The sequence below is a fragment of the Polyergus mexicanus genome, unplaced genomic scaffold, assembly GCF_030449975.1.
Source record: "Polyergus mexicanus isolate NDT 795.1 unplaced genomic scaffold, iyPolMexi1.0 SCAF_5, whole genome shotgun sequence".
Lineage (NCBI taxonomy): Eukaryota > Metazoa > Arthropoda > Insecta > Hymenoptera > Formicidae > Polyergus > Polyergus mexicanus.
The window spans coordinates 9839132-9861410 of record NW_027223325.1 but is presented as its reverse complement, the minus strand read 5'-3'; the positions used below and the strand labels follow the sequence as shown (position 1 = coordinate 9861410).

The 22279-nt window shown below is 35.0% G+C and overlaps 1 protein-coding gene across 8 annotated transcripts in view; it reads left to right on the top strand.

Annotated features, from left to right (window-relative positions):
* Window positions 1-22279, top strand: part of LOC138933701 (uncharacterized) — a 211494-nt gene that overhangs the window by 133893 nt on the left and 55322 nt on the right. For all 8 annotated transcript variants that reach the window (XM_070296657.1, XM_070296656.1, XM_070296653.1 and 5 more), the window contains 2 exons: window positions 13279-13391; window positions 20602-20767. In XM_070296657.1, coding sequence (XP_070152758.1) covers window positions 13279-13391; window positions 20602-20767 — 279 coding nt within the window. The remainder of the gene's footprint in view (window positions 1-13278; window positions 13392-20601; window positions 20768-22279) is intronic.

Genomic DNA, 22279 nt, shown 5'->3' with positions numbered 1-22279 from the left:
ACAAAACACACGCAGAGGGAAGACGGATAGGATACGATTCGAGCAAGGTAGCAGCTCGGATGCGTAGAGTGTAAGATGCTATTGCGAAGATTCGCGTCTCTCCGTTACACGGAGGAGGATAAAGTGCGGATAAAAGAAGAATGGAATACAAAGTCCTACTTAAGACACAGTGTCCTCAAGACCGCAGTACGGTCCTTTGAGATTTACTTCGCATGTCTAGGTTTGGAAGATTTACCTTTTATAAGTTACCTCCGGCACGCTTGTACTTAGGGATTCCCGCGTCTCGTCATTTAATCGGTGAGCATTAGCATAGTTTTTTCGAGATGCACCAAGATGTAGCAACATGATAATATTGTACATACTTGCACTTTACATTTTAAGTGACATATTGAGTCAAGCTAGTTCTTTCTTTCCGACTTGCATCCAGACGTTTATAAAATCTTAGAGTCGTTATCGTGATAGCTTTGAATGTCTTCGAGTGACAAATATGCCGTTACTTATAATAGCCGAAAGACTTTGCAACGGTAAATATTCGAAACGGCAAACGAGAAAAGCGAAAGCTTTTTCTCTTCAATTCTCTTTTGACGTTCCACTCTTGAAATACGAGAGTCGCGGATCCGTTTGGTTTATGAGAAATTAACCCGATGGTTGTAGTAAACAGACTAGTGGCGGAATATCTATATGTTGCATACATTCATATCAAAATAAATAATCAATTTTCATCGAAATTGTATATATATATTTTTATGTTCCATTCGTCATACAGATATATATATAATAGTATTCAAATCTAAAGAAATTATTTGTGTATAATTTATAGATGTTCAAGCGGTTTTCATATGTGAAAAGATAAATATGTACATATTTATCGAATATTAAATTATTTTAATTAATATAATTTGTCTTGTATATTAATGCAGGTAATCAGTTATACAGTTCTATCAATAAACACAATTTAATTGTAGAGTACATTAAAACGTATCAAAATAAATAAAGTATCAAAATAAATGAAATAGAGGCAACATCTAATTGTCTTTTGAAACACAATTTCATGCTATATAATGTATATAATATTTGTTTATTAGTAATCTTATTATTTGTTAAACATATTTTTAGTAAAATTTAATTTCACGAAATTTAAATATTTTAGAGATAGATATTCATTCTCCTCGTTGTATATTATTGATACGACTATTTTCAATGCAATTATAATTTGAATATACATACACATCGAGTCTGCTATTTGATTATAATTTGAAAAAGCATTTTTTTGCAATATGATATATAATATAAAAGCATACAAAATAATCTTGTGTTACACATGCAGCTCCATTCCTTCGGACATTTTTACTAATTAAATATTTATTAAAAGTCCTCTCTTTCTTTCTCTCGCTCATTGTCCTGACAAAAACCTATTCATATGAATAAAATTTACCGCAAAATTATAGTGAGTTATAAGTACGTAGGAGCTAATACAAGTCATGAAAGAAAATATTTTAATTAAATTGATACTCTGATTAAAGGATTGATAAAAATCGATCTCCGTTCGTATTTTTACCGAATGAAACATTTCTGTCGCTCGATAGAATAAAGGTATGTGGACCGTTTAATTCTCCGCGTGGAGCGGCGTGGTTACTTTCGGTGATGAATTTTACCGGAGCGACATTTATCCAGCGATGACGCGAATTATGAAAAATTACGGTCGTCTCATATATGATACGCGGCTTAATTAATTCGCAATTTTCTTCCCGATATGCGAATTCCCGGCATGAAATCTCGAATAAATCGCCGTGGAGCCCCGGCTTGCGCACGGAATTTAAGAAGATTCTACCGCGCCAGTTTAATATCACGTTCGATTGACACTCTCGAGGATCGAAATGCCAGTAGAGTCAGAGACCCAGCTGGATAAAGAAAGACTGATTAGATGATGGGAACGGGAATGGTGTGTCCGCGAAGAGTGCATCCAACTTTGCTCGCTCATCCCTTCGGTGTCCACCAACCTACCCGAGACTATCATCCTGCGCCGAAAGGGCGATGTTATCGAGATTTTACGAGTCCGATTGCCGTTGCCTTTCTATTTTCTCCGCCACGGGGGATTATCGACACTCTGTCAGCTGTTTCGTGCCTTTACCGCGCAGGATGGCCCACTTACGAAGTCAATTCTCGATGGACAATAACACGACCTTTAATGAAAGTGTGGGAAAGACAACTCGGCGGACGATACCGGGACACTATCGTGGTTTCGCGAATAATTACATTGTGTATGCGCGAGGATGCCTTTCGGTACGCGCATCGGAAATTCGGCGGATTCGCTGTTTATTGGTTGCCGTTGGCACTAATTTTAGATTTATTATCAAACTATATGTAGGATCGTTTATTAATCAATATTAATTAATACTGGTTGAAATAATTGAAATAAAGCGTGCAACGTAGAAATGGAACACATATTGTTTTAGAACTCTCAATTTTTTTCTTTCTCTCTGCAGAACGAAATTTCGTAATTAAGTTTCCTATTTAAATTCACAGATTGGCAAAAACTAGATTCGTATTTTAAACTTTACAAGCGGTATGCGTATAGCGGGAATAAATATTTTGAAATTTGCAGAGAGTGATTACACGTGCTACTCTTTACAACAGTACTCTTTGCAATTATTTCACTGTATTATTATGAAACGTGACCACCATTGTTCGCCACTGGCTAGTTCTCGTTTGTCAACGCACAAACAAAATTTTTAATTTGTGCGGTAAACCAAGTAAAAACGTACTCTACAAGTTTCTCTCTAATCGTTTTATTTTTATTGCAACAGATAGTTCATTTTCTTTGTGGCAGACTGCGGCTTGTCATTTAACCATAATGAATTAACTTTGAAGGAAAAAGTACGCGTCTATGTTTGCTCATAGCAATATAATTTTACAACAAATTATACTAATTACATGCTTAAAAATAATCAAGCAGAAAGAGTATTTTAGCTCCAATAGCGATTTGGCTTGTTTAAGGATGAAAAACTGGAAAGATATAAAAGATGAAAAAATAATATATTGTACTCAATGAATTAGGAACATTTTTTTATTATGTAATACTTAAGAATCTTTTTTTTATTTGCATTGTTGCTAAATTTTTATTATAATATTGCATATTATTGCGAATAATATGATTTTTAATGAGCATTGATTAGTTTCGATCCACGCATTGCTTGTTTGAAGCAAAAAAAAAATGCAAAATTTGTATATAAGCGAGTACATGTAAATGGAGAATATATATTTTTTGCAAAATACAACCCGAGGTATTTTTATATATACCTATAAATCCTATTGTATTTAGTTCATGTACGTACAATCGCAAATAGCTTTCTGTATTTTCATACGATAAATTATTCTCTCATCATCCTTGTATGTATGTCAAAAACAAGCAGTCATATTTACCAAACTGGTAGACAGTAAAAAGTTTTTTTATCGTATGAAATTTTGGCAAAAGCAAATTGCAAGAAAGGAATGAATAAAAGAATTAATTTAATTAATTTAATAAACATTACAAAAATTGTACAAAGAGAGAGCATAAAAAATTAAAAAATTTATTACACATCATATTTATATGAGACGCGAGTAACGCGCAAAACACAAGCTTATGTTTTATGGTAATATAATAAAATTGTTTATATAATTTGACAAATTTGAATTACAAGAAAAAAAAATGACACACGATATACGAAACTAATTCGTAGATATTTAATTATATTTATAAAATGCAACTATCTTTTTACACTTCCCTTTACTTTCTATTTTCAATATGTATTTTGTAATCTCAATTTTTACATCTTTATGGGAAACTTTATAACGTTTGTAATGCGCCCAATCTCAGCGTCTCCACATAAAATTTTAACATTTGACAAATTTTATTTTTGCTTAGTCGACTGGATCAAAATGTAAAATCCTTCGTGTTTGTTGGCAGCGTAACCGTGGCTCCTAGACCGTGAATTGCACTCTGCGCATAAGCATTAACTTCCGCATTTCAGACAAGTGTCGTGGCAACATTTCACTATGCCCCGCACGAGCTATTTTATGTTGCGCTATATTCTGTTGGCTAGAGATTTCCGATTTATGAAATAAAATATGACTTACAGATCATGTATAGAGTATATCCCAGTACTGATTTTTTTAGTAAAATATAACAGTTTTTAGAAAATCTCGTGTGTATTTACAAAATGCAATGCATTACCCCATGCAAAATAATTTAAAACATCATTTGTCGAGAAAGTTTCATTTTCAATTATTTCAAAGCATTAAATTTATTTTATAGTAATCAAATATCGAAGATAGTAAAGTTCGCTATTCTTTTATCGTTGGTAAATATATTAACGTAAATATATTATTATAAGAAAACATGTATTAAAGATACAAGCAGTCATTAATTTTAATTCTTTCGTAATATACTTAAAGATAAATATTTGAATATAGTGGAAGATATCAATTTTCACGCACGTTGGTCCATCGCCTTAATACCTTAAGTGCACGAACTCGTCTACCTGCTAGAATCGTTTACACCCTCTTAATACTTACAGCGCATATACGTGCCGATGGCTCGTACGTGAACGCGATGCGTAACACGGTCTACGTGATTCAAAAAAGAGAGATTTAAAAAACTCACAAACTTATTTGATTTAGATAAAATAATATGATTATTTATAACTTGCTTTTTTAGGTGATATACATAATTTATCGTACTTATACTTTTTAGTTTGCAAACTTGATGAAAAATCGAAAAATTCTCCCTTGCAGCTGTTGTTCTTTTACAAAGTAACGTTAATGCGCTTGCCAACAACTTCATATTTTAACCTGACAATTTTTGAAACGCGCAGAGTGGAAGTTTAGATCAATACTTTTGCAGTGATGAAAAATAAGATCTCGAGAGAGAGAGAGAGAGAGAGAGAGTTTAGTTTTTAGTTAAACTTCATTGAGACGTATTGTATCAAAACTTGAAGTATAGATCATCATCATTGTCCATTGCGGATATAAAACTGACTCGTGCGCGATAAGCAGCAATCCGACTTACATGGAAAACTGATTTTGCGATTTTCTCGAACTTTGCGCAATCTCTCTCTCTCTCTCTCTCTCTCTCTCTTCTTCTTCTTCTTCTTCTTCTTCTCTCTCCATTTCTTTTGACATCGGCAATAACACGCCCGTATCTATATTCATGCGCGCGGAGAGAATTTCGTTTGTCGAGAAATTTTATTTTCCCCTGTTCGACGCGATCGAAATGTAAACTCCCCTCGTCGTTTCTGGCATCGCGTCGGTACTTCCGGTTCGCTCAGAGCGAGACGTGTTATGCACGTACATTCGAGATTCTTCGCTGCAATATGGATTTATGGTAGCATCGAGGAAGAATGAAGGAGCATTCACACAGACGTCGTGTACGTACTCGCGTGAGGGTACGATGGCGCAGTTTCTCCGCGCTTTTTTACCCCCCCTGAATTTCTCGCGTGCCTCCACGCTCTTCGACTTATCCTTTGTATTCGTTTGAATCGTCTTTCCGTCGCACTCTTATAACTTTCGACATTCTATCGCTTCTTAGTAGATAGGAATATTTCATAAATATTCAAAGAGATTCACCTACCTCGCTAATAAATTAAATCGGAATTGACTCGTATTATTCTTGCATTTTGCAGATTTTTAAATAAAAAAAAGAGAAAGAGTTGACGTATAGTATAATTTTATTTTAAAATATAGAAATAGAATTACAAATATTTTTAATCATCAATTAAATTATTTCAGAAGAAAATCGGAAATGTCTGAATTATGTTTTTTTATCTCAAATGAATTTACATACTATAATTAAATCTAAGCGATATAGTTTAACTATTTGCATTATTCGAGAATGGCGCGGAAACTTGCTTTTGTACTCAAGTTTGTACGAGCGCGCAAAGACAGTTACGTCTCGTCTATTCCGCAGAGTATTTCCAGAGCTTCAAGAAAATATTTTAGTATTTGCGTTTCCCCATAGGAAGGGCCAACGTACGGAAAAGGAGGAGGAGGAGGTTGCGGCGCATAAGTATCTCTCTTTCGATCGCGCGCACTCGCTTCGATGCTTACATTCGTCTGGAAATATACAGTTACGGCAAAGGGAACGTTTATCCACACGCAACGTGAGATTCTGCCGAGAAACATGGATTTGCAAGTGCTCTATCGCATGAGAGCACGGCGAAGCTTTCTGACAGGGCCTCCCTTTTAACCTTGCTGCTCCGTCTACGCGAATTTCCGACACACATTTCTCGTTTCTTCTTTCGTTTGCTTTATAGAACGCCTTCCGCGATCGCCTTGCGTATTTTTATTTCCCCTTTTTTTTTTTTTTCAAGTTGTGCCGCGAAAAGATTTATCCATTCTAAAAGAAAATAACGAAAATATTGAAAATAAATCTTTTTCTCTCTCATGCAAATAATAACGCGAAATCATTTTCTTCATATTTATAATATTTAATAGAACATTGAAAGTTGTTGATATGAATAAATTTATTATTATTATTTATTTTTTTTTTTTATTTAGTTTGTGATAAATGAACATTTGTTATCGTATATCGATTATGAGTTACGTTTCGACTATTCTGGCTTGAATAGCGTTTGGGTATACGCAACCCATTGAACGCGCAAGATTACATAACAATACGATTAAAAATAGAAACTGATATATCATAAATCTTGAAATACCTGCGAAAATCGTGCAGAATAATTTTTATACTTTTCATACCGGGGGATTTCTTCTCGATATGAATTCTTTCGCAAAACGTTATTGATTCAATCCCCAAGCAATCGCATAAACATAGAAAACAGATTCGGCGATAAAATGCCGAGTGTGTGCTCGACAATGTCAGTTGAGAAAGAGCAATCGCGCAAAGCATCAAAGTTATGTGTCATTTGTACAGAAACTTATTCACCGATCGACCACATTTTCGCGTAGCTATCTTCCGCTTTCCGTTTCATTGTCATTCTCAGCGTTTTAAACGTTTTGTGACGTCAGATCGGTAAGTATTGCTTGCCCGAGTTCGGGCTATGCGCATGCATTTGCTACGTGGAAATATATACGATTCGAGAAAGGATGAAGAAACGTTTCCACGGAACTACCACCCAATCAATCTTTCTCTCTCCCTTTTTTCTTCTCTTTTACCTTCTCTACCTCTCCTATCGGCTTTAGAACCGTCTCGCACGCCTCCTCTCGCGCCCATGTCGCTTCGTTTATTTCCTTTACATCCGAGGCAGAGCTTTCGATCCGCAACTTTTACTTTGCCACGCCAAACGGCTGTCGAAGTGTTCTGTAATCCCAGAAAAGACGTGTCCTATGAGAAAATTGATTTTACACCCGGCCGCGCGCTCTGTCATGTCCTAAAACGCATCTAGCGTCTTCCGAGGATGACAGATAGCGATCCTTTTCGTGCTTGCTATATTTCTTCGTGTTACAAATCGTATATTTATGGCAATAGTGATTCGTGTAATATAGTAAAATAGAATAGACAAATTTCAATTAACTATAATAAGAAATTAATAAAAAAGTTTAAAGTTTTTACTTGCATATGAGAAATAAGGCTTAATTGCATTAATTGAATCGAAAGAAGGATTAATTTTTATTTTTTACATTCTCTCTCTCTCTCTCTCTCTCATTTTCTTCTGACATAACTTATATAATCGGAAGTTAACATATGTCCATAAAGAAATACACGCAAAAATTTGATTATTTTAAAGAAAATGTTTGTACAGAGCTAAATCGAATAAAAAAAGATATAACATTTTTGGTGGATTTTTCGGGTAACGAATAGACGGTGTCTGTCTCGTAATCATAGTCATAAAGTCGAGTTTTTGTTCCTGCACAAATATTTCCAATCTATGCTAATGAAGAACGAGACCACAAAGTATATACAATATTTATCACTTGCCCCATGCTGTTCGAGTCGTTTGATCGTACTACTATCAATTACCAATAAATTGCGTGCGGTTGCGGTACTGTACTCTCATGTGAAATATTCGCAAATCTAGCGCTAACGTGGTTAAACAGAATGAAATAAAATTTTCAAAAATTTTCAGAAACGAAATCTCTTAAAAGTAACAAAATCGAGAATATGGCATATGGTTGATGAATATGTATATTATTGTATATTATAGTTAGAAAATGCGTGTGTGTGTTTAATGACATTTTTTTTCATATTTTAAGTTAAGGGAAAATTTATTAAAGGCGAGCGATATTTTGTACTTCGCAATGTTTCAAAGTATTCACTTATCGAGCGAAATTAATCGCATAAGTAATATTTTGCAAAATTCAAAATATGAAAACTATCAAGTGTCTTTTTAATTACGCGTACACGAGGACGGTTATGAAACTACATTTTGTAATTTGCTTTAATTGCGCAACATATTTCTCGCAACTCGAATGTATCGGCAATACAATGGCAGCCGAAATTCATGATAAACGCCACGGCGGATCATGACATGATAGCGTGTTGAAAATTTTCAAGTTGCGTGCTTCAAGTTAAATATTTTTGCGCGCCGATCGTTTAGATCATGATTATACGCGCAAAAGCTCCGATACAAAATGCATTATATTCGAAATAAAATGAAATTTAGTGGGCCAATTATCCAGGTAATAAGCTTTAAAAATTAAATATAATAATCGGCTAATTTGGCGCGCCGGGAAAGGATTATTAACGCAAATGGAATCAATAAGCTGATGAACGAAAGGTTGGCCGATTCGTGCACGGTTCACCGAACTGTGCGCTGCGTTGGGGAGAGAATTTAATCATAATAGTTGCCCATAATATACTTACAAATTCTTCTTCTTATGCATCATATAACTACAATTTATTTTCTCGCACGTTATTTTATATTTTCCTTACATATTATATCGTAATTGTATTATTTTTATATTATTTTTCTATATTACATATTCATTGTTTCCTGCAACCTACTCGGAATTGCATTTTGAAAGCAAGAATTCAATTCAATGCTGTTGACATAATTTTTTAATTATCACCAATATTATCTATTTTATCATAATTTAAGCGAATCTTCTGTTTGCAATATCTTTTTTTTTTTTTTGGATGCCGTTATAGATTGCCAGAGCAGTGCAAATACGATGGCCTGTGAGAAGTTTATTTTCCAAGGTTTCCAACATGATCGGAATTCGGATCAGATCGTGGGAAGAAGTTCGTTACAGTAACGAACTGGCAAACCTTTTACTGGATCCGACCGCGCCCCGGACTCCATCTTAATTTTGTTCCCCGAGTAAAAGAACGTCGAGTCTGTTGGACAGATCCACGCGTTTGCAACGACAGCGGTCGAATTCCTTCAAACGAACAACTATATAAGCATGAAAAATATACTGTATGAGTTTCAGCTATTTCGGATAATTTAATATGAAAATATTCGAATATTAATTTTGAAAAAAATTATTAAAAATATATTTTTCACGAAAGTTTTCACGACAATCTGACTGAACTTCGATTTTAAAGTATAAAAATAGTTATCACGTCCAATATCGTCGTAAAGCAAGACGTTTCCGCTTAATGCAACTTCTCGCGATGTAACATAATAAAAATATAAATTTATTCATGTAAAAGTACAAATCCCAATATCAACGTGTTTCATTATTGTTCGAGAGCAGCGAGTCTATTTTCTGTTTCTTTCCTTTTCTCACTGACTTTGTGCGTATAGGTTTATATTGCAAAAGACAAAAGTCCATTTCTCAACCGCACTATACCTTTACCTTCTTCGTTCTCTTTTATTCACGAATAAAAAGCTTTCTATTTTCTTTCTGCACAGAGTTAAGGGCCCAGTGATTCCTTTGTCAACTTTTTGTTGCAGACGGAAGTGCATCTAACCTTCATTAAGCGTTGCCTAGTAAACGCGCGCGTTTCCGTAAACTTTTTTCTTTGCATATACTTTCTAGATTCTAGAGTAATAGCATATCGCAATAATGCAGCGTATCTGAATTTCGGGCAGTGCAGATATTATTTTATTCTATTTTATTAATGAAAATTAATGTTTGAAAAATTATGATTGAAAAGTGTTCCTCGATTTTCTCGGAAATTATTACTAACAATAAGCTGCAAAAATTTACATTTTAATCTCCATGCCATCAACGAGTTTTTCTCGTATTTTCGTATTTCTGCGGCATTTTAAAATGTAAGATCTTTGCGATAAGAAAGAATTCTCGAGTAGATGAACTAGCATGCTTGAATAAACTTGATATAATATAACAAAAATAATAAAATTATGATTTAGCTACAAACATTTAGTAAATGTTTTAATTGAGCCTTGATCATTACAGAACACGTATTGCACGTTTAGAGTATTTAAAATAATATTATAATCAATATAATTATAAATATTAAAAAAATAAAAATTGCGTAATTTCATAGCTTTGTTTAGAAAATTACGAAGACAGTCCAGGGCTTTGCTGTAAGACGTATGACGTTTCGTTAAGAACAACCATTTCATAATATGCACGCGCAATAAAGTTTATCGTCTACGATTAAAATCCCTGCGTACGGTAAAATTCTTCTGTATTTTTCAGCCGGGGAATGGAAATTTTCCTCCGAGTCGCGAACAAATTGTGATTCCGTGCTCGTGAAACCCTCGAAGGCACGCTTCGCATTTCGCATCATGGAACTTTATAAGTTCCATCTCATGGTTCTCGCTGGCATCTGCGTAGAAATTTACGCGCGGTTTCGCCATAACGTGGCCATCGACTTGCCGTCCACGGCGAATAAACCTACTTTAATGGCATACTGAATCGGTTTAACGTCCCTGATAGATGCCGAAAAGGATTTTGCTTTCGCCAAGGAAACGCCGCCGAACGCTTTCGTCTAATGCTTTCCAAAATTTGCATCCTAATCTTCGTAAACCCCCGCTGGGATTACGGCCATCTTCTTTCATCTTGCCGAGGATTTGCTTAACCTCAGCTTTCTTTGAGAGGCAATCCCCATCCTACCGCGATCGATATAACATTTTACCGAGTCCTCCGCAAAGTGCCTTGTATTAGTACGCGCGCATATATACCTATACTAGGCAAAGTACATAAAGAGATACAGTCTCTAAATTGTTGATTATAATAATATTAAATCTTTTATATTATTTAATGGAATCTAAGCAAGATTATTAATGCCAATGCAATTATGGTAAGCCCGTATTATATAATGCATTGATATTTCAACTTACATGTCCTTATAAAATATACGAAGATCGATAAAAACCCTTTAGGGGTAGCTTGGGATCGTCTAAACATTCGGAAACATTGGAATTTTGAATGTACGAAAGTCCATATAAACCGCATCTATCGAGCGATAGACCCCAATCGATCTTTGAGAAGTGGCTGAAACTCAATGTAAGTTCAAGCGTCCCTATTAATCCGTAAATTACCGTAAGTACTGGTGACATTATTAGTAGCCGGAGATGGCGCAAGTTTCGAAACGCACCGCGAAACTCGAAGGGGGAGATGACCGCCGAATTGGCAGCTAATCAAACACGCGGTTGATAAAGGTAGGAGATTTATAGTAAGTAAATACAATTAGGAGAGTCACGAGTGCTCCGAATAATCTTTAGTCCCAGCTGACGCTGTATAACTCGATTACAGTCAATCTGACCTAACTAAATAATCCAATTAAAAGCGTCTTCTACCCTCTCCGCTAAAATAAAGTTTTCTCAGCTTCTCCGTGTCAATTTTTGACTTGCATTCACCGTGATCTTCGCTCCGCAAAATTGGTCCTGAGGCGGTAAATTGATCGTAATTTGACAACGGACACGATTTTTCAAGCGTTGCAACGGTGATTCGTTAAGCATAATCTTCTAAGAATAAAAAATTAAAGAATATGCACAAACTACTTGAGAGATCTTTAATAATACTAGCAGGATAAACTGCTAAATTTATAAATATCACCAAACATATATACACAGGTGAACAAAAATATAAAAACAAAGTAAGAAAATTATTTTTTCTCGCGATTAAAGTTTGTTTTAGATATTTAAATATATCTAGATATTTAATAATTAATTTTACACATACAATCCGACAATTGTATTTTATATGATTTAATTTTTTAAATAATCTTAAAGATTTTTGCCTTCTAAACGATTAAATATAAGTATCCGTCGCAATTCCTGATCATACTATTATAGGCGAATTGATATGCGCGAAGTTTCTCACAAAGCTCGGAATTTCTTCGCAACAGCTATCCAAAGTTTGGATATTCGATACACTCTGTCAGCTTTCTAAATAGTTTTCAAGCGCGACAAACGATACCCATGATTCTCGATGGACATTTGATCAATCTTGAGAAAACATTGCGCTGATGTTTCCTCTTTGAGGGAGCGAGTTCTCGCGAAATATATAACTTTCCTGTCATCTACAAGAAAAACTTTCTAGACTTATAGCCGTTTGCGACAACGAAACTTTCGCGTGTCCGAGTTGTTAGCAAGTGTTTCGCACTTTGTGCGATGACATATTGACCCGCATTTTAAATGCACTCTAGTTTAATACGCAGATATCTCAGCAAGATTTTGCATTATCTCGATTTAGTATGAATCGAATATTTTTCGCGAAATCAAAAAATTAATGACAACGCACGAAAATCAATACAATGAATATTTTTTTTCATAAAAATAATTTTAAAACGTCATAACATACACATAAATTATACAATAGTGACTGAACAAGCTATTACAATATATTATTAAATTTGTCATTTGCATATTGCGTTAGATATAAGTAAATAATCGATTATCGATTTATAATAGTTGACAAATGGTTATACCCATAGTTATACTATCGTTATTCATCGTGAATTATATATCTGCCGAATTTCTTGAAGCTCGTTTGAAAGGCCTCTTTACTGATGGATTATATCGGTAAAAACGGCGTGATGTCCGGCTCGTAAAGCAAGTCCGGCCCGTCAATAAAAGCGTACGTCAATGATTTACGAGTCGTAAGCAAAATGATGGCAAGAACAGGCCGCGATAAATCGCTCGACTACATCGGGTCCTATGGTTATTTGCTATATATCACTTTAAAAGAATCCGTAAATTTGCCTGCCGTGAGCCAAGATCTCGTCATAAATACCGTGACCAGCATAGGTAGTAGACGGTAGACGAGGCGTGCATGCAGAAGGCGCATACAGCTCCGACGTAGGTGACCCGTAGTAATTTATCACGCTAATATTTTCTTTTATTGTCGTAGCGAATAAAATCCGGTGCGCGTATTATGAATTGCAGCGCACTTACATATACGTAAACGCGCGTGTTTCAGAATAAACGAGAACACGACTCGGTCCCAGTTCCTGGCCTACTTCAGCTTCTCGTCCAAAGCGAGCACGTCCGTTGGCTGGCCAGTGAGGGGCGGACATCCCGTTAACAATACCGGTAAGATGTTTAACTCTCTCTTTTGCAATAGAAAAAGAAATTATACGTTTTAACGCACAGTTTCTTCTAATGTATTATGATATATTTCTCACACACTGGATTTTATAATATGCATTATTCGATAAAGATGCTTCGAAGGAATACTTTCCTACTTTTTTTTTTTCTTAGCAATACTCGTAACTAATTTTCTATAGAATTACGATTATTTCAATTGAAAAGTTGATAATGTTAAAATCAGAGAGAGATTTTAAAATTTGAGGCTTCGCTGAAGAGTAAAAAAAAGTTAATATTTGTACATATTTCTGTAATACTGATATCTTATATTGAGACAATAAAATGTTTGAAATCGCAAAATCGATGACACATGTAAAGTCACGAGGCAATCATGTAGTAATCTGTTGGACAAGTGAGATTTTGGTGCTGCGTAAACTTGATCGTCTGATTCACTAACACATGATTCGGACAGCTTCTCTACCATAGACTATCGCTTAAACTACGTCAAGAACCTAGTTCACTATCGTCTCCCCCATGAGAGTAACTTCATCTTCTTGTAAATTACTCCTCCGCGATATGTTTCATCACGCAGAATGTTCAACATTTCCCACAGACAATCTGTATTGCCGATAAAATTTTTCTTAACATCTATATGAAAGTTTTACAAGCAACAAAAATTAATTTTTTTTTATATACAGATACAGTTATGTAACTTTTTATTTAACTTGTCCTTTTCACGAAATATGGAGCGACATTTTTTTCATACATTCTCAGCAAATAAAACATTTTTCCTAATATTTTTGTGAATCATAAAGCATGAATATTTCCATGAATGATTTAATGGAGCAAACTCACTCGGTTCTTTCGAAAAGAACGTTTCGCGTAGGAACGAAAACAAACTATTTAACTAACTTGCTGAAGCGTAAACTTTGTAGTATATTCGCAAATTATCGACGTGCGTTTTGCATGTAGAATTGAGTTACTACACACTAACTCAGTTGCCCTTCTCGATTAAAGCGTACGTTAACGAACGTTCGCCAAACCTTTCTAGCGCGTATCGTCTGCAAAATTCATAGCGAAAAATCAAAAAATTACGATGAAAAAAGCAAACGAAGAAACGGTGAAGAGAGAAACGGTTTATAACGCTTACAGACTGTGAAGCGCGAATTCTTCTTTCGCTCGGGAAGAAATCTAAGTAAATTATGAGAATGACATAGCTTTCGAATATCCTCGCTCGCGATAATGATTTTGAAATCGGGCTAATGCGATCAGCAACTTATAAAGAAAAGAAGTAATCAAGAAATGCACAAATTTACTTGCAAAAAAGCGCGGAAGGGTAATTTCTATCTAGTTGGAGCGAAAATTACACGAGCTTAAGTGCGGTCCGTACTTTAAACGAAGATAAAGAACTGTTCGGCTTGGAAACTATTTAACCATCGTGATTTAAAGGTAATTATAAATCTCGAGTATCGATCCTTCCCCAGGACGACTGCGCGATCTCTGTATATCTTGAAACGCATTTTTAATCTCCACTGTGATCGATTGCGTCGTAAAAGTAATTATTTTATCTTGAAATGATTAAAATAAAATATTATGATGCTATTCCCGACACTTCCTTAGTGAAAAATATCAGACAAGTGCAAGATAAGCAGGTTGAAATTTAAATCGAATTTATGTTTCATTAGAAATTTTCCTAACGATGCATTTTGTATAAATTCTATAAATTCGAAGATATGCATTATTTACAATCGATTAGTGATCACTATTTAATCACACAGTGATCTTTCGCTTTCGTGACTATGTTGCGTAAGTTGGAGAGAAAATTGAAAAGCCCTTTTAAAAAAATTGCGCGACGCTCTTATGAGAAAAGTTCTGTGTACATGTATCTTGAACTTTCGTGTCTAGTAATATTATATAATGACATACCAGAGTTCTTTGACCTGCTGCGTCACCTCGGGTAACATATATCTCATTCGCAAACAACCAACACGGAAATTACGAAGAACAAAAAATATGCAGGAACGCATTCGTTATTTTATTTCTTATTATGCTGAAAAAAGCACTTAGCTTGCACATTTTTCTCTCTCAGCTTTATTTTATAACATTTATATTACATATGTACGTAAGTTATAATTATATACGCTTCGGATGGTATTTATTTTTCGTATTTATTAATTATTAGCTTTAAATTTATAGAGATAAAGAAAACTGGGAATTATTTTTATAGCATATATTTTTATGGAATTTCCATATTTATTAATACATATTTCTTTCTCAATTTCTCTAGATTCACTTATTACATAAATTTGATTTTACGGCGATATATTATAAAGAATCACCGCATTTCAAAGTGTCCTAAACGCATCTCGTAAATCTCAGATAACGTGTAATATAGCAATCAACAATTTCTTTCGTAAGGCAGAGCGATTGAAAAGATCGCGTGTTAAAAGAGCGCGACGAGAAAACGCGAGAAGCGCGAAGACGGATCTTCCGTAAAAGCAAAGATCCCTTTGAAAGCATCCCTCTGCACGGTGAGATTGTAACGAGACGACAACGATTCTCGATTATCCTCGAAGAGAAGACCGCTGCAATCCATATGCGCTGTACGTACGACCGGGAAACGTGACTGCCACTCCGCCATCCGGATGAGAGAGGTCTTTTTTTGACGTTGGCACACGGTCCCGACCCTCGTCCTATTGGGAAACGTGCGAAAGGCACGAACGGTAGGCAAGGACATGGAGTGTAGGAGGGAAAGAGCGTGCTCTTGAGAGAAGAGTGAAAAGCAGTCCGCGTTTATACACAGAGAAAAAAAGAGAGAAGGGGCGATGGCGCCGCCCGATTGACAAACAGATCAATCGTGGGTGGAAAGACGATCCGCAGTCTTACCGCTCGACCTGGCTCCAGCTCTCCTTCTCGCACTTTCGGTTTTCCCACACATGCATTTATGTACCCCCGCGCGCGCTCTCGCCGATGGAGGGAAGTTGGCTCTACCGCTCTCGAATTTATCACCCGCTCGGAAGAAACTGACCGAGGTGATTTATATAAGAAGAGAAAAAGAAAGAAAGAGAGAGAGTTATTGTATAGCGATGAAAGGATTTTATTGTCTAAAAAGAATATTATTTTTGGGAATAACGTGTGCTGATGATATATAAAATATTTTTGTCTTTAAACTAAACTAAATTTGATTTGTTTATATGTTTATTTTAAAATTAATTATTTTAAAATTTTCTTGTATTTATTTATCTGCTCCGTTATTAGACCAGAAAGTATTTAAGATATCAGATGAATATAGAGGTAGAACTGGGCATCTCCGGATAAGAAATGTAAGGGATTGAAAGATAAAGTAGATGTTGCTCGATTGACAAAGCGGTCGGTTGAAATCCGGTAAGAAACCCGACCAATCTACAAGCTTGTGCTACCACTTGGTCACTCTATTTCTCTCCCTTCTATTTGTACAATCGCACGATTACATAAACTACACTTACAAGAGAAGTGCTCTTTGCTAGCGTATTTAAGATGGATTATTCCATCGAAATTCCAGCACAGATCTCGGCGCGCTTACGTACGATTTTATTGAAATTCTAGTAGATTTTGATTTATTTATGTTTAATATTTCAAGAGCATTATAAATTATTCTCATAATTATCAGTAAGTTATGACGAAAATTGATACAGAAAGAGAGAAAGAATAGAAACAGAGAAAAGCTGTCAATGAAAGGAATATATGTATGATTTCAAATAAATAAATAAATAGATATTTGTTTGAAATACATATTAATAAATTTAAAAATGTTTTAAACTTATAATTAAATGTTAGCGATAGAACTCCTCATGTTATTTCAATAGTATATAGCATACAGGAACATAAGCACCGTCTAATTTTCCAATTCGCAAATATCCATCCGGTAAGTAAAACGTGTCGGCGAACATTCGCGTTGAAATACGAGACGAATATCACCGCAGGATATTCACGTGCCATTTCACCGCGTTTTCCCACGATTTCCTATATTATTGTCCTATATTTCCTATATTATTTAAAAGACAAAATGTATCGTCAAACGGTCAACGATCGTCCGTGAATTTTCGTAAAAATTGTTTGCACTTGAAATTATAGCCATAGTTAATTACGTTAATATTTGTCAGAATGTGGAAACGCTAATTTCTGCCCAATTAGATTTTAAACGGACACTGGATAGACAAAATTGTGAAAAGACTTTTAATTTGAATTTCATATGAAAAAAGCTCGCGCGCGCGCGCGCTTTTATTCAGAAATCGACATTTGTCGAAAAGTTAATCGCGTTTATTTTCCGTCGTTGCTTATTTTTTTTCTTTTTCTACCTCCTGCGTACAAACGCCTATGCAATTTTCGCGGCTCTCCCGCCTCATCGCGCCGCGCGTTTCTTCGACGAGCGAATAGAGGGAAAATAAAACAGGGGAGAATCCCCCTGGTCCCCGTTTTCCGCGAAAAAATTTTGTCGAATCGCGAAAAACTCTACGTGGAAACTGCGCGCAGAAGGAATAAAAACATCCCTTTCTTTCTTTCTTTTTTTTTTTCTTTTCCTCGCGCAACGCTTCCGTCTCGGGTTTATTACGGCGCGCCGCGAAAGAAAGTCTTCGCGCGTCTTGTGAGGGCATTTACATAGACTCACTTTCCCTCCTCTTTTCCGTCACCGCATTAAAGCATTTCACCTTGCGATCTTAAACGCGCGAGGTTAGTTTCTCTGCCGGCGTTTATGCAGCGATAATTGTGCCTGTTTTATAAAAAAATTGATTGACGATGTTTAACATGCATAAAGAAAATGTTTTTTCGCGCTTATTTACTTGAAGCGCTCCACAGTCCTGTTTCAAAGTAATGGAGAATATTATTCGTGAAAAATTAATTTTTCCTTAAAGTTCATCGTTTTGTCAAATCATGTAAAATATTTTATTAACATTGTTAAATATATTTATAGGTATATATTCGTTATTATAAGAGAAAATGTGGTATAGTCGATGAAAAACATTTATATTGTTCCAGTTATATTTATATTCTGCAACAGTGTCGCGAAACTTTTCTTTTGATGTCATTAACGCAACTACCGGTATACCCGTTTGAGCTTCGTCCGCGCTAACGAGGCAACTTTTCGAGCAAACTAATGCGTGGATAATTAAACTCAATACTCTTTCAATTACACGTACAATTAACGAACTCGGGAGTTTTTTTAAAGCCAAACAATTAACGTCCGTTAACTGTACGGTCCAATTATCATCCGACTTGATCGAATCGTATCTAAAGAATTAGCACTAGCTTGTACTTGTTATCAAATAATTTGCTCACCATTGTGTTTTTTAATTAATTTAATCACTTACAACAATTTTAAACAATACTACAAAACAAGATCCGTTCTTTAAACGGAAAACAAAGCTTCGAGAACACAGAAGGGAATGAAAAACAAAGGAAATTATGCGCTTTAAGAGAGAGAACAAAAAAAAAACGGGATTGTTTATAAAAATGCTTGTACGCTGGACAAAAAATTTGTGTAAAATGAAATGGAAGATGCAAAGGGCATTTTATTAATCGAAAACTATGTGCCCGAAGGTGGATACGCTTCGTACTTAACGCGCTCAGCTATTATAATGATTGCATACGCTAGAATTATAAAGCTAAGCAAACAGCACTAACAGGATGATACACAATCAAGAGTATTTTTTTCTTAGAAAAAAAATGATAATTAATCTGTCGTAACATGCGCGCAAAAAAACCCTGTTTGCTGAAACAGAACGCAAATAGAATCGAGCGCGCGCGCGCGGCAACATGTCAAAGGTCTTCGCAGTACGATAAAAGTGTTTATTAAACAAACCTCATATGTCGCTATGACGTTAAAATGATGTTAATGTCTTTTTCGTATTTGCGTGCAGCTGGCAGTAATAAATAGAAGTTCATTATACGTTTATGGAAATCACGCGTTTGCATACGTTATGAAAGTGGAATAATTGAATTGCGTAACCGATTGTCAATCACCGTTCGGATATTACAATAATCGTCGCGGACGTATTGATTTGCCTATTCGAAAACAGCTTCAAACTTCAATATTTTCGCACAATGCGGATATTGGTTTAATAACAGATATCCTGACTTACGATAAATCATATAAATTGCTAATGAAAAATTGGAGACTATCAATAATTAACGAAGATTTGATTTATTGTCATAATGTGTATTTATGAGAGATGCTTCATCTACATATATCGAAAAATCTGTAAAAAATTAATGGATTATAAATGCGTACGTGTCTTTCTTAATATTTTTAAGAATTGACGTTATACGTATTATTAAAAAGCAATTATTTTCATTTATAAATATTAGCACATACACAATCCCTATATTTATATAAATAGCAATATAATTTATATTACATTGCATAGAGAGAGAAATTATCATCGAAACGGAAATGCAAACTGCTCGCATGCTGAGGATTCGTGGCCCGTGATTAAATTGGTAATCCATGTCGTATATACCGAATAATGTATAACACATTTCGATATAGTTGGCAGAGTATTTTGGGCCGATTCTCGAAAATATTAATTGAAAATCATACGAGCTGAGAATGCTAGGCATCTCGTTAGCCCGTTTTATTTGGTCATTCGTGTTGCTGTTGACGCGTTTAATTACTTTTTACTTTTCGAATTTTTCATGAAGCCGCCAGACGTATTAATTATTTTCAATCTTTTGCAAATCATTCAAACTCAACTGTCGAACTGTTGAAAATTGAGATGGATCGTTGCTTTAATTATTTAACTGACAGCCGTTTGACGTACTCCCTCTATCAACCGTCGATTATCCGTCTTAATGAACTTACAGCAAAAATTTCATTGACAATGAGAAAAAATATATCAATATTTGAGTTAATATTAAAGTACTTCTAATTAATATTAAAAATTATTATTATTATTGTTATTAAAAATATGCATTTACTCGTTGACATATCTGTATCATACTGTAATAAAAAAAAAAAAATAAGTATAATAAAATCTCTCGTTTTTTCTATTTTTTTTTTTTTTTTTTTTTTGTATTGTAGAGAAGTGAAATTGTTCTGACGAATATAATTTGACGAATTAATTTGAAGAGTATAAAGGAAAAAGAGGGATAGAATCATATATTTATACATGTAAATATCAAGGAAGAGATGAACTGAAATTTTGAATAACTGACATCTTCTCCTGTTTCTTGTTCGTAGAATGCGACTCGGTGTATGAAGACACGGATTGTCATGACGGATGCGTTCTAGCCAGTCCCGGATATCCGGGATTGTATCCGCCAAACATCCGTTGCCGGTACCTGATCACTTCTAGCCCGCGAGTCTCCATTGCCATCAACTTCACAGCGGTACTTCTTCCTTACAAGTAAGTGCACGACTGTCCAACAATGTTAAGTTTCTAGACCATGTAAAGAAACTCTGTTCCTGGACGGTATGTCGACAAGGTTTCTATTCTCTACGGGTATCCGTTTGACAGTTTGTAGCTCTAATATGTACTCTAGTTTTATTTGATCTTTACGAAATGAAACGTTATTTAATTATTACGCCATTACACACATTGTAAAAAAACTTATGAATAGAATGCTTAATTATGCGCATAACAAAATGACTTCGTTGTATGGGGAGAATAGACCGAGGGAACTCGTTAAACGAGCACTTGGGGAAAACGACGATTTTCTTTCATATGCAGTACACTCACGGTATGCCGCCCATTTCGAGGTTTCTTTCGCGTATTTACAGCGCGTGTCCGTTTCTTTTTGCGGCGCAACCATATGTGCTAGGAAAAACTACTCGAGTTTCATAAGCCTGAGCGATACAGGCGGTTGTACGACAAATTAAAACCCCAGAAGAGTTGAAAAAGAAAGAGAGAAACAAAGAAAGCAGAATCGTTCTTTAACAAGAATGGTCCTTTGACAAGCTCACTTTTCCGTTAGTATCAAAAGGTTTCATAATAGCAACTCAACTTAGGGAAAAAGTGGACACCAGATACAATTTTCGAAAAAGATCGAGTAAAACGTATAAGAAAAAGGAAAGTGAAATTTATGGATGTTTTTTAAACGAAACTTTGATTAAAATGTTAGTCATTGAACAACGTAATCAAAGTATCTTTTTCTTCTATCGAGATCAAAATAGTTATTAATATTTTATATAGATTATTGAATTAATTTGCAGATTATTAACATTAAAACTTGGAAAATTGAAAAAAACTAAATTTTAAAATAATATAATTTTTTGATATTATTAATTAGCACGCATGAAAATAATCAATATTGTGCATGTGACAGATATATCAAATGAATAATTCACTCTTTTGTACTTTGCGACAGATGTCAGTCAGCCTTGGCGTTGATTTTAAAGTCACATCAAATGTTTCTTTTTTCTCTTTACCATCATCACCGACCCGGATTACATTAGCGCGTTTCCGGGCAAAAGTGAAAGAGTAACCGGAGAAAGGAAAGGGGGGAAAAAAGATATCTTCTACCCTTTTGCGATCTTTTTAGCCCGGGTATTTTTAATAAAATCCGCTTAAACGCAGCTCAGCTTGTATAACAAGGAACTCTCTTTACGCCGTATTAATCTTGCATGCATACATATCAAGAAGAATCCGCGAGCGTTTTCGAGCGTGAATCGTGTATTTCCGTTATTTTTTTCATGCACAGAAAACAATTGTAATAATATTCAGGCGCCGTTTTAAGAAAGTTTCAATTCAGAGATATCATCTAATTATTAACTCGAGTATGTAATACGTTAATAATTAAATATCGTAAAAAAAGCTCCAGAAAATCCAAATATAAGAATTAAATATGAACAAAATGGTAGGAAAATCGTTTTTGACAATTCCGCGTTTAACGACAATTCGCTTCAATTGATCACCGTT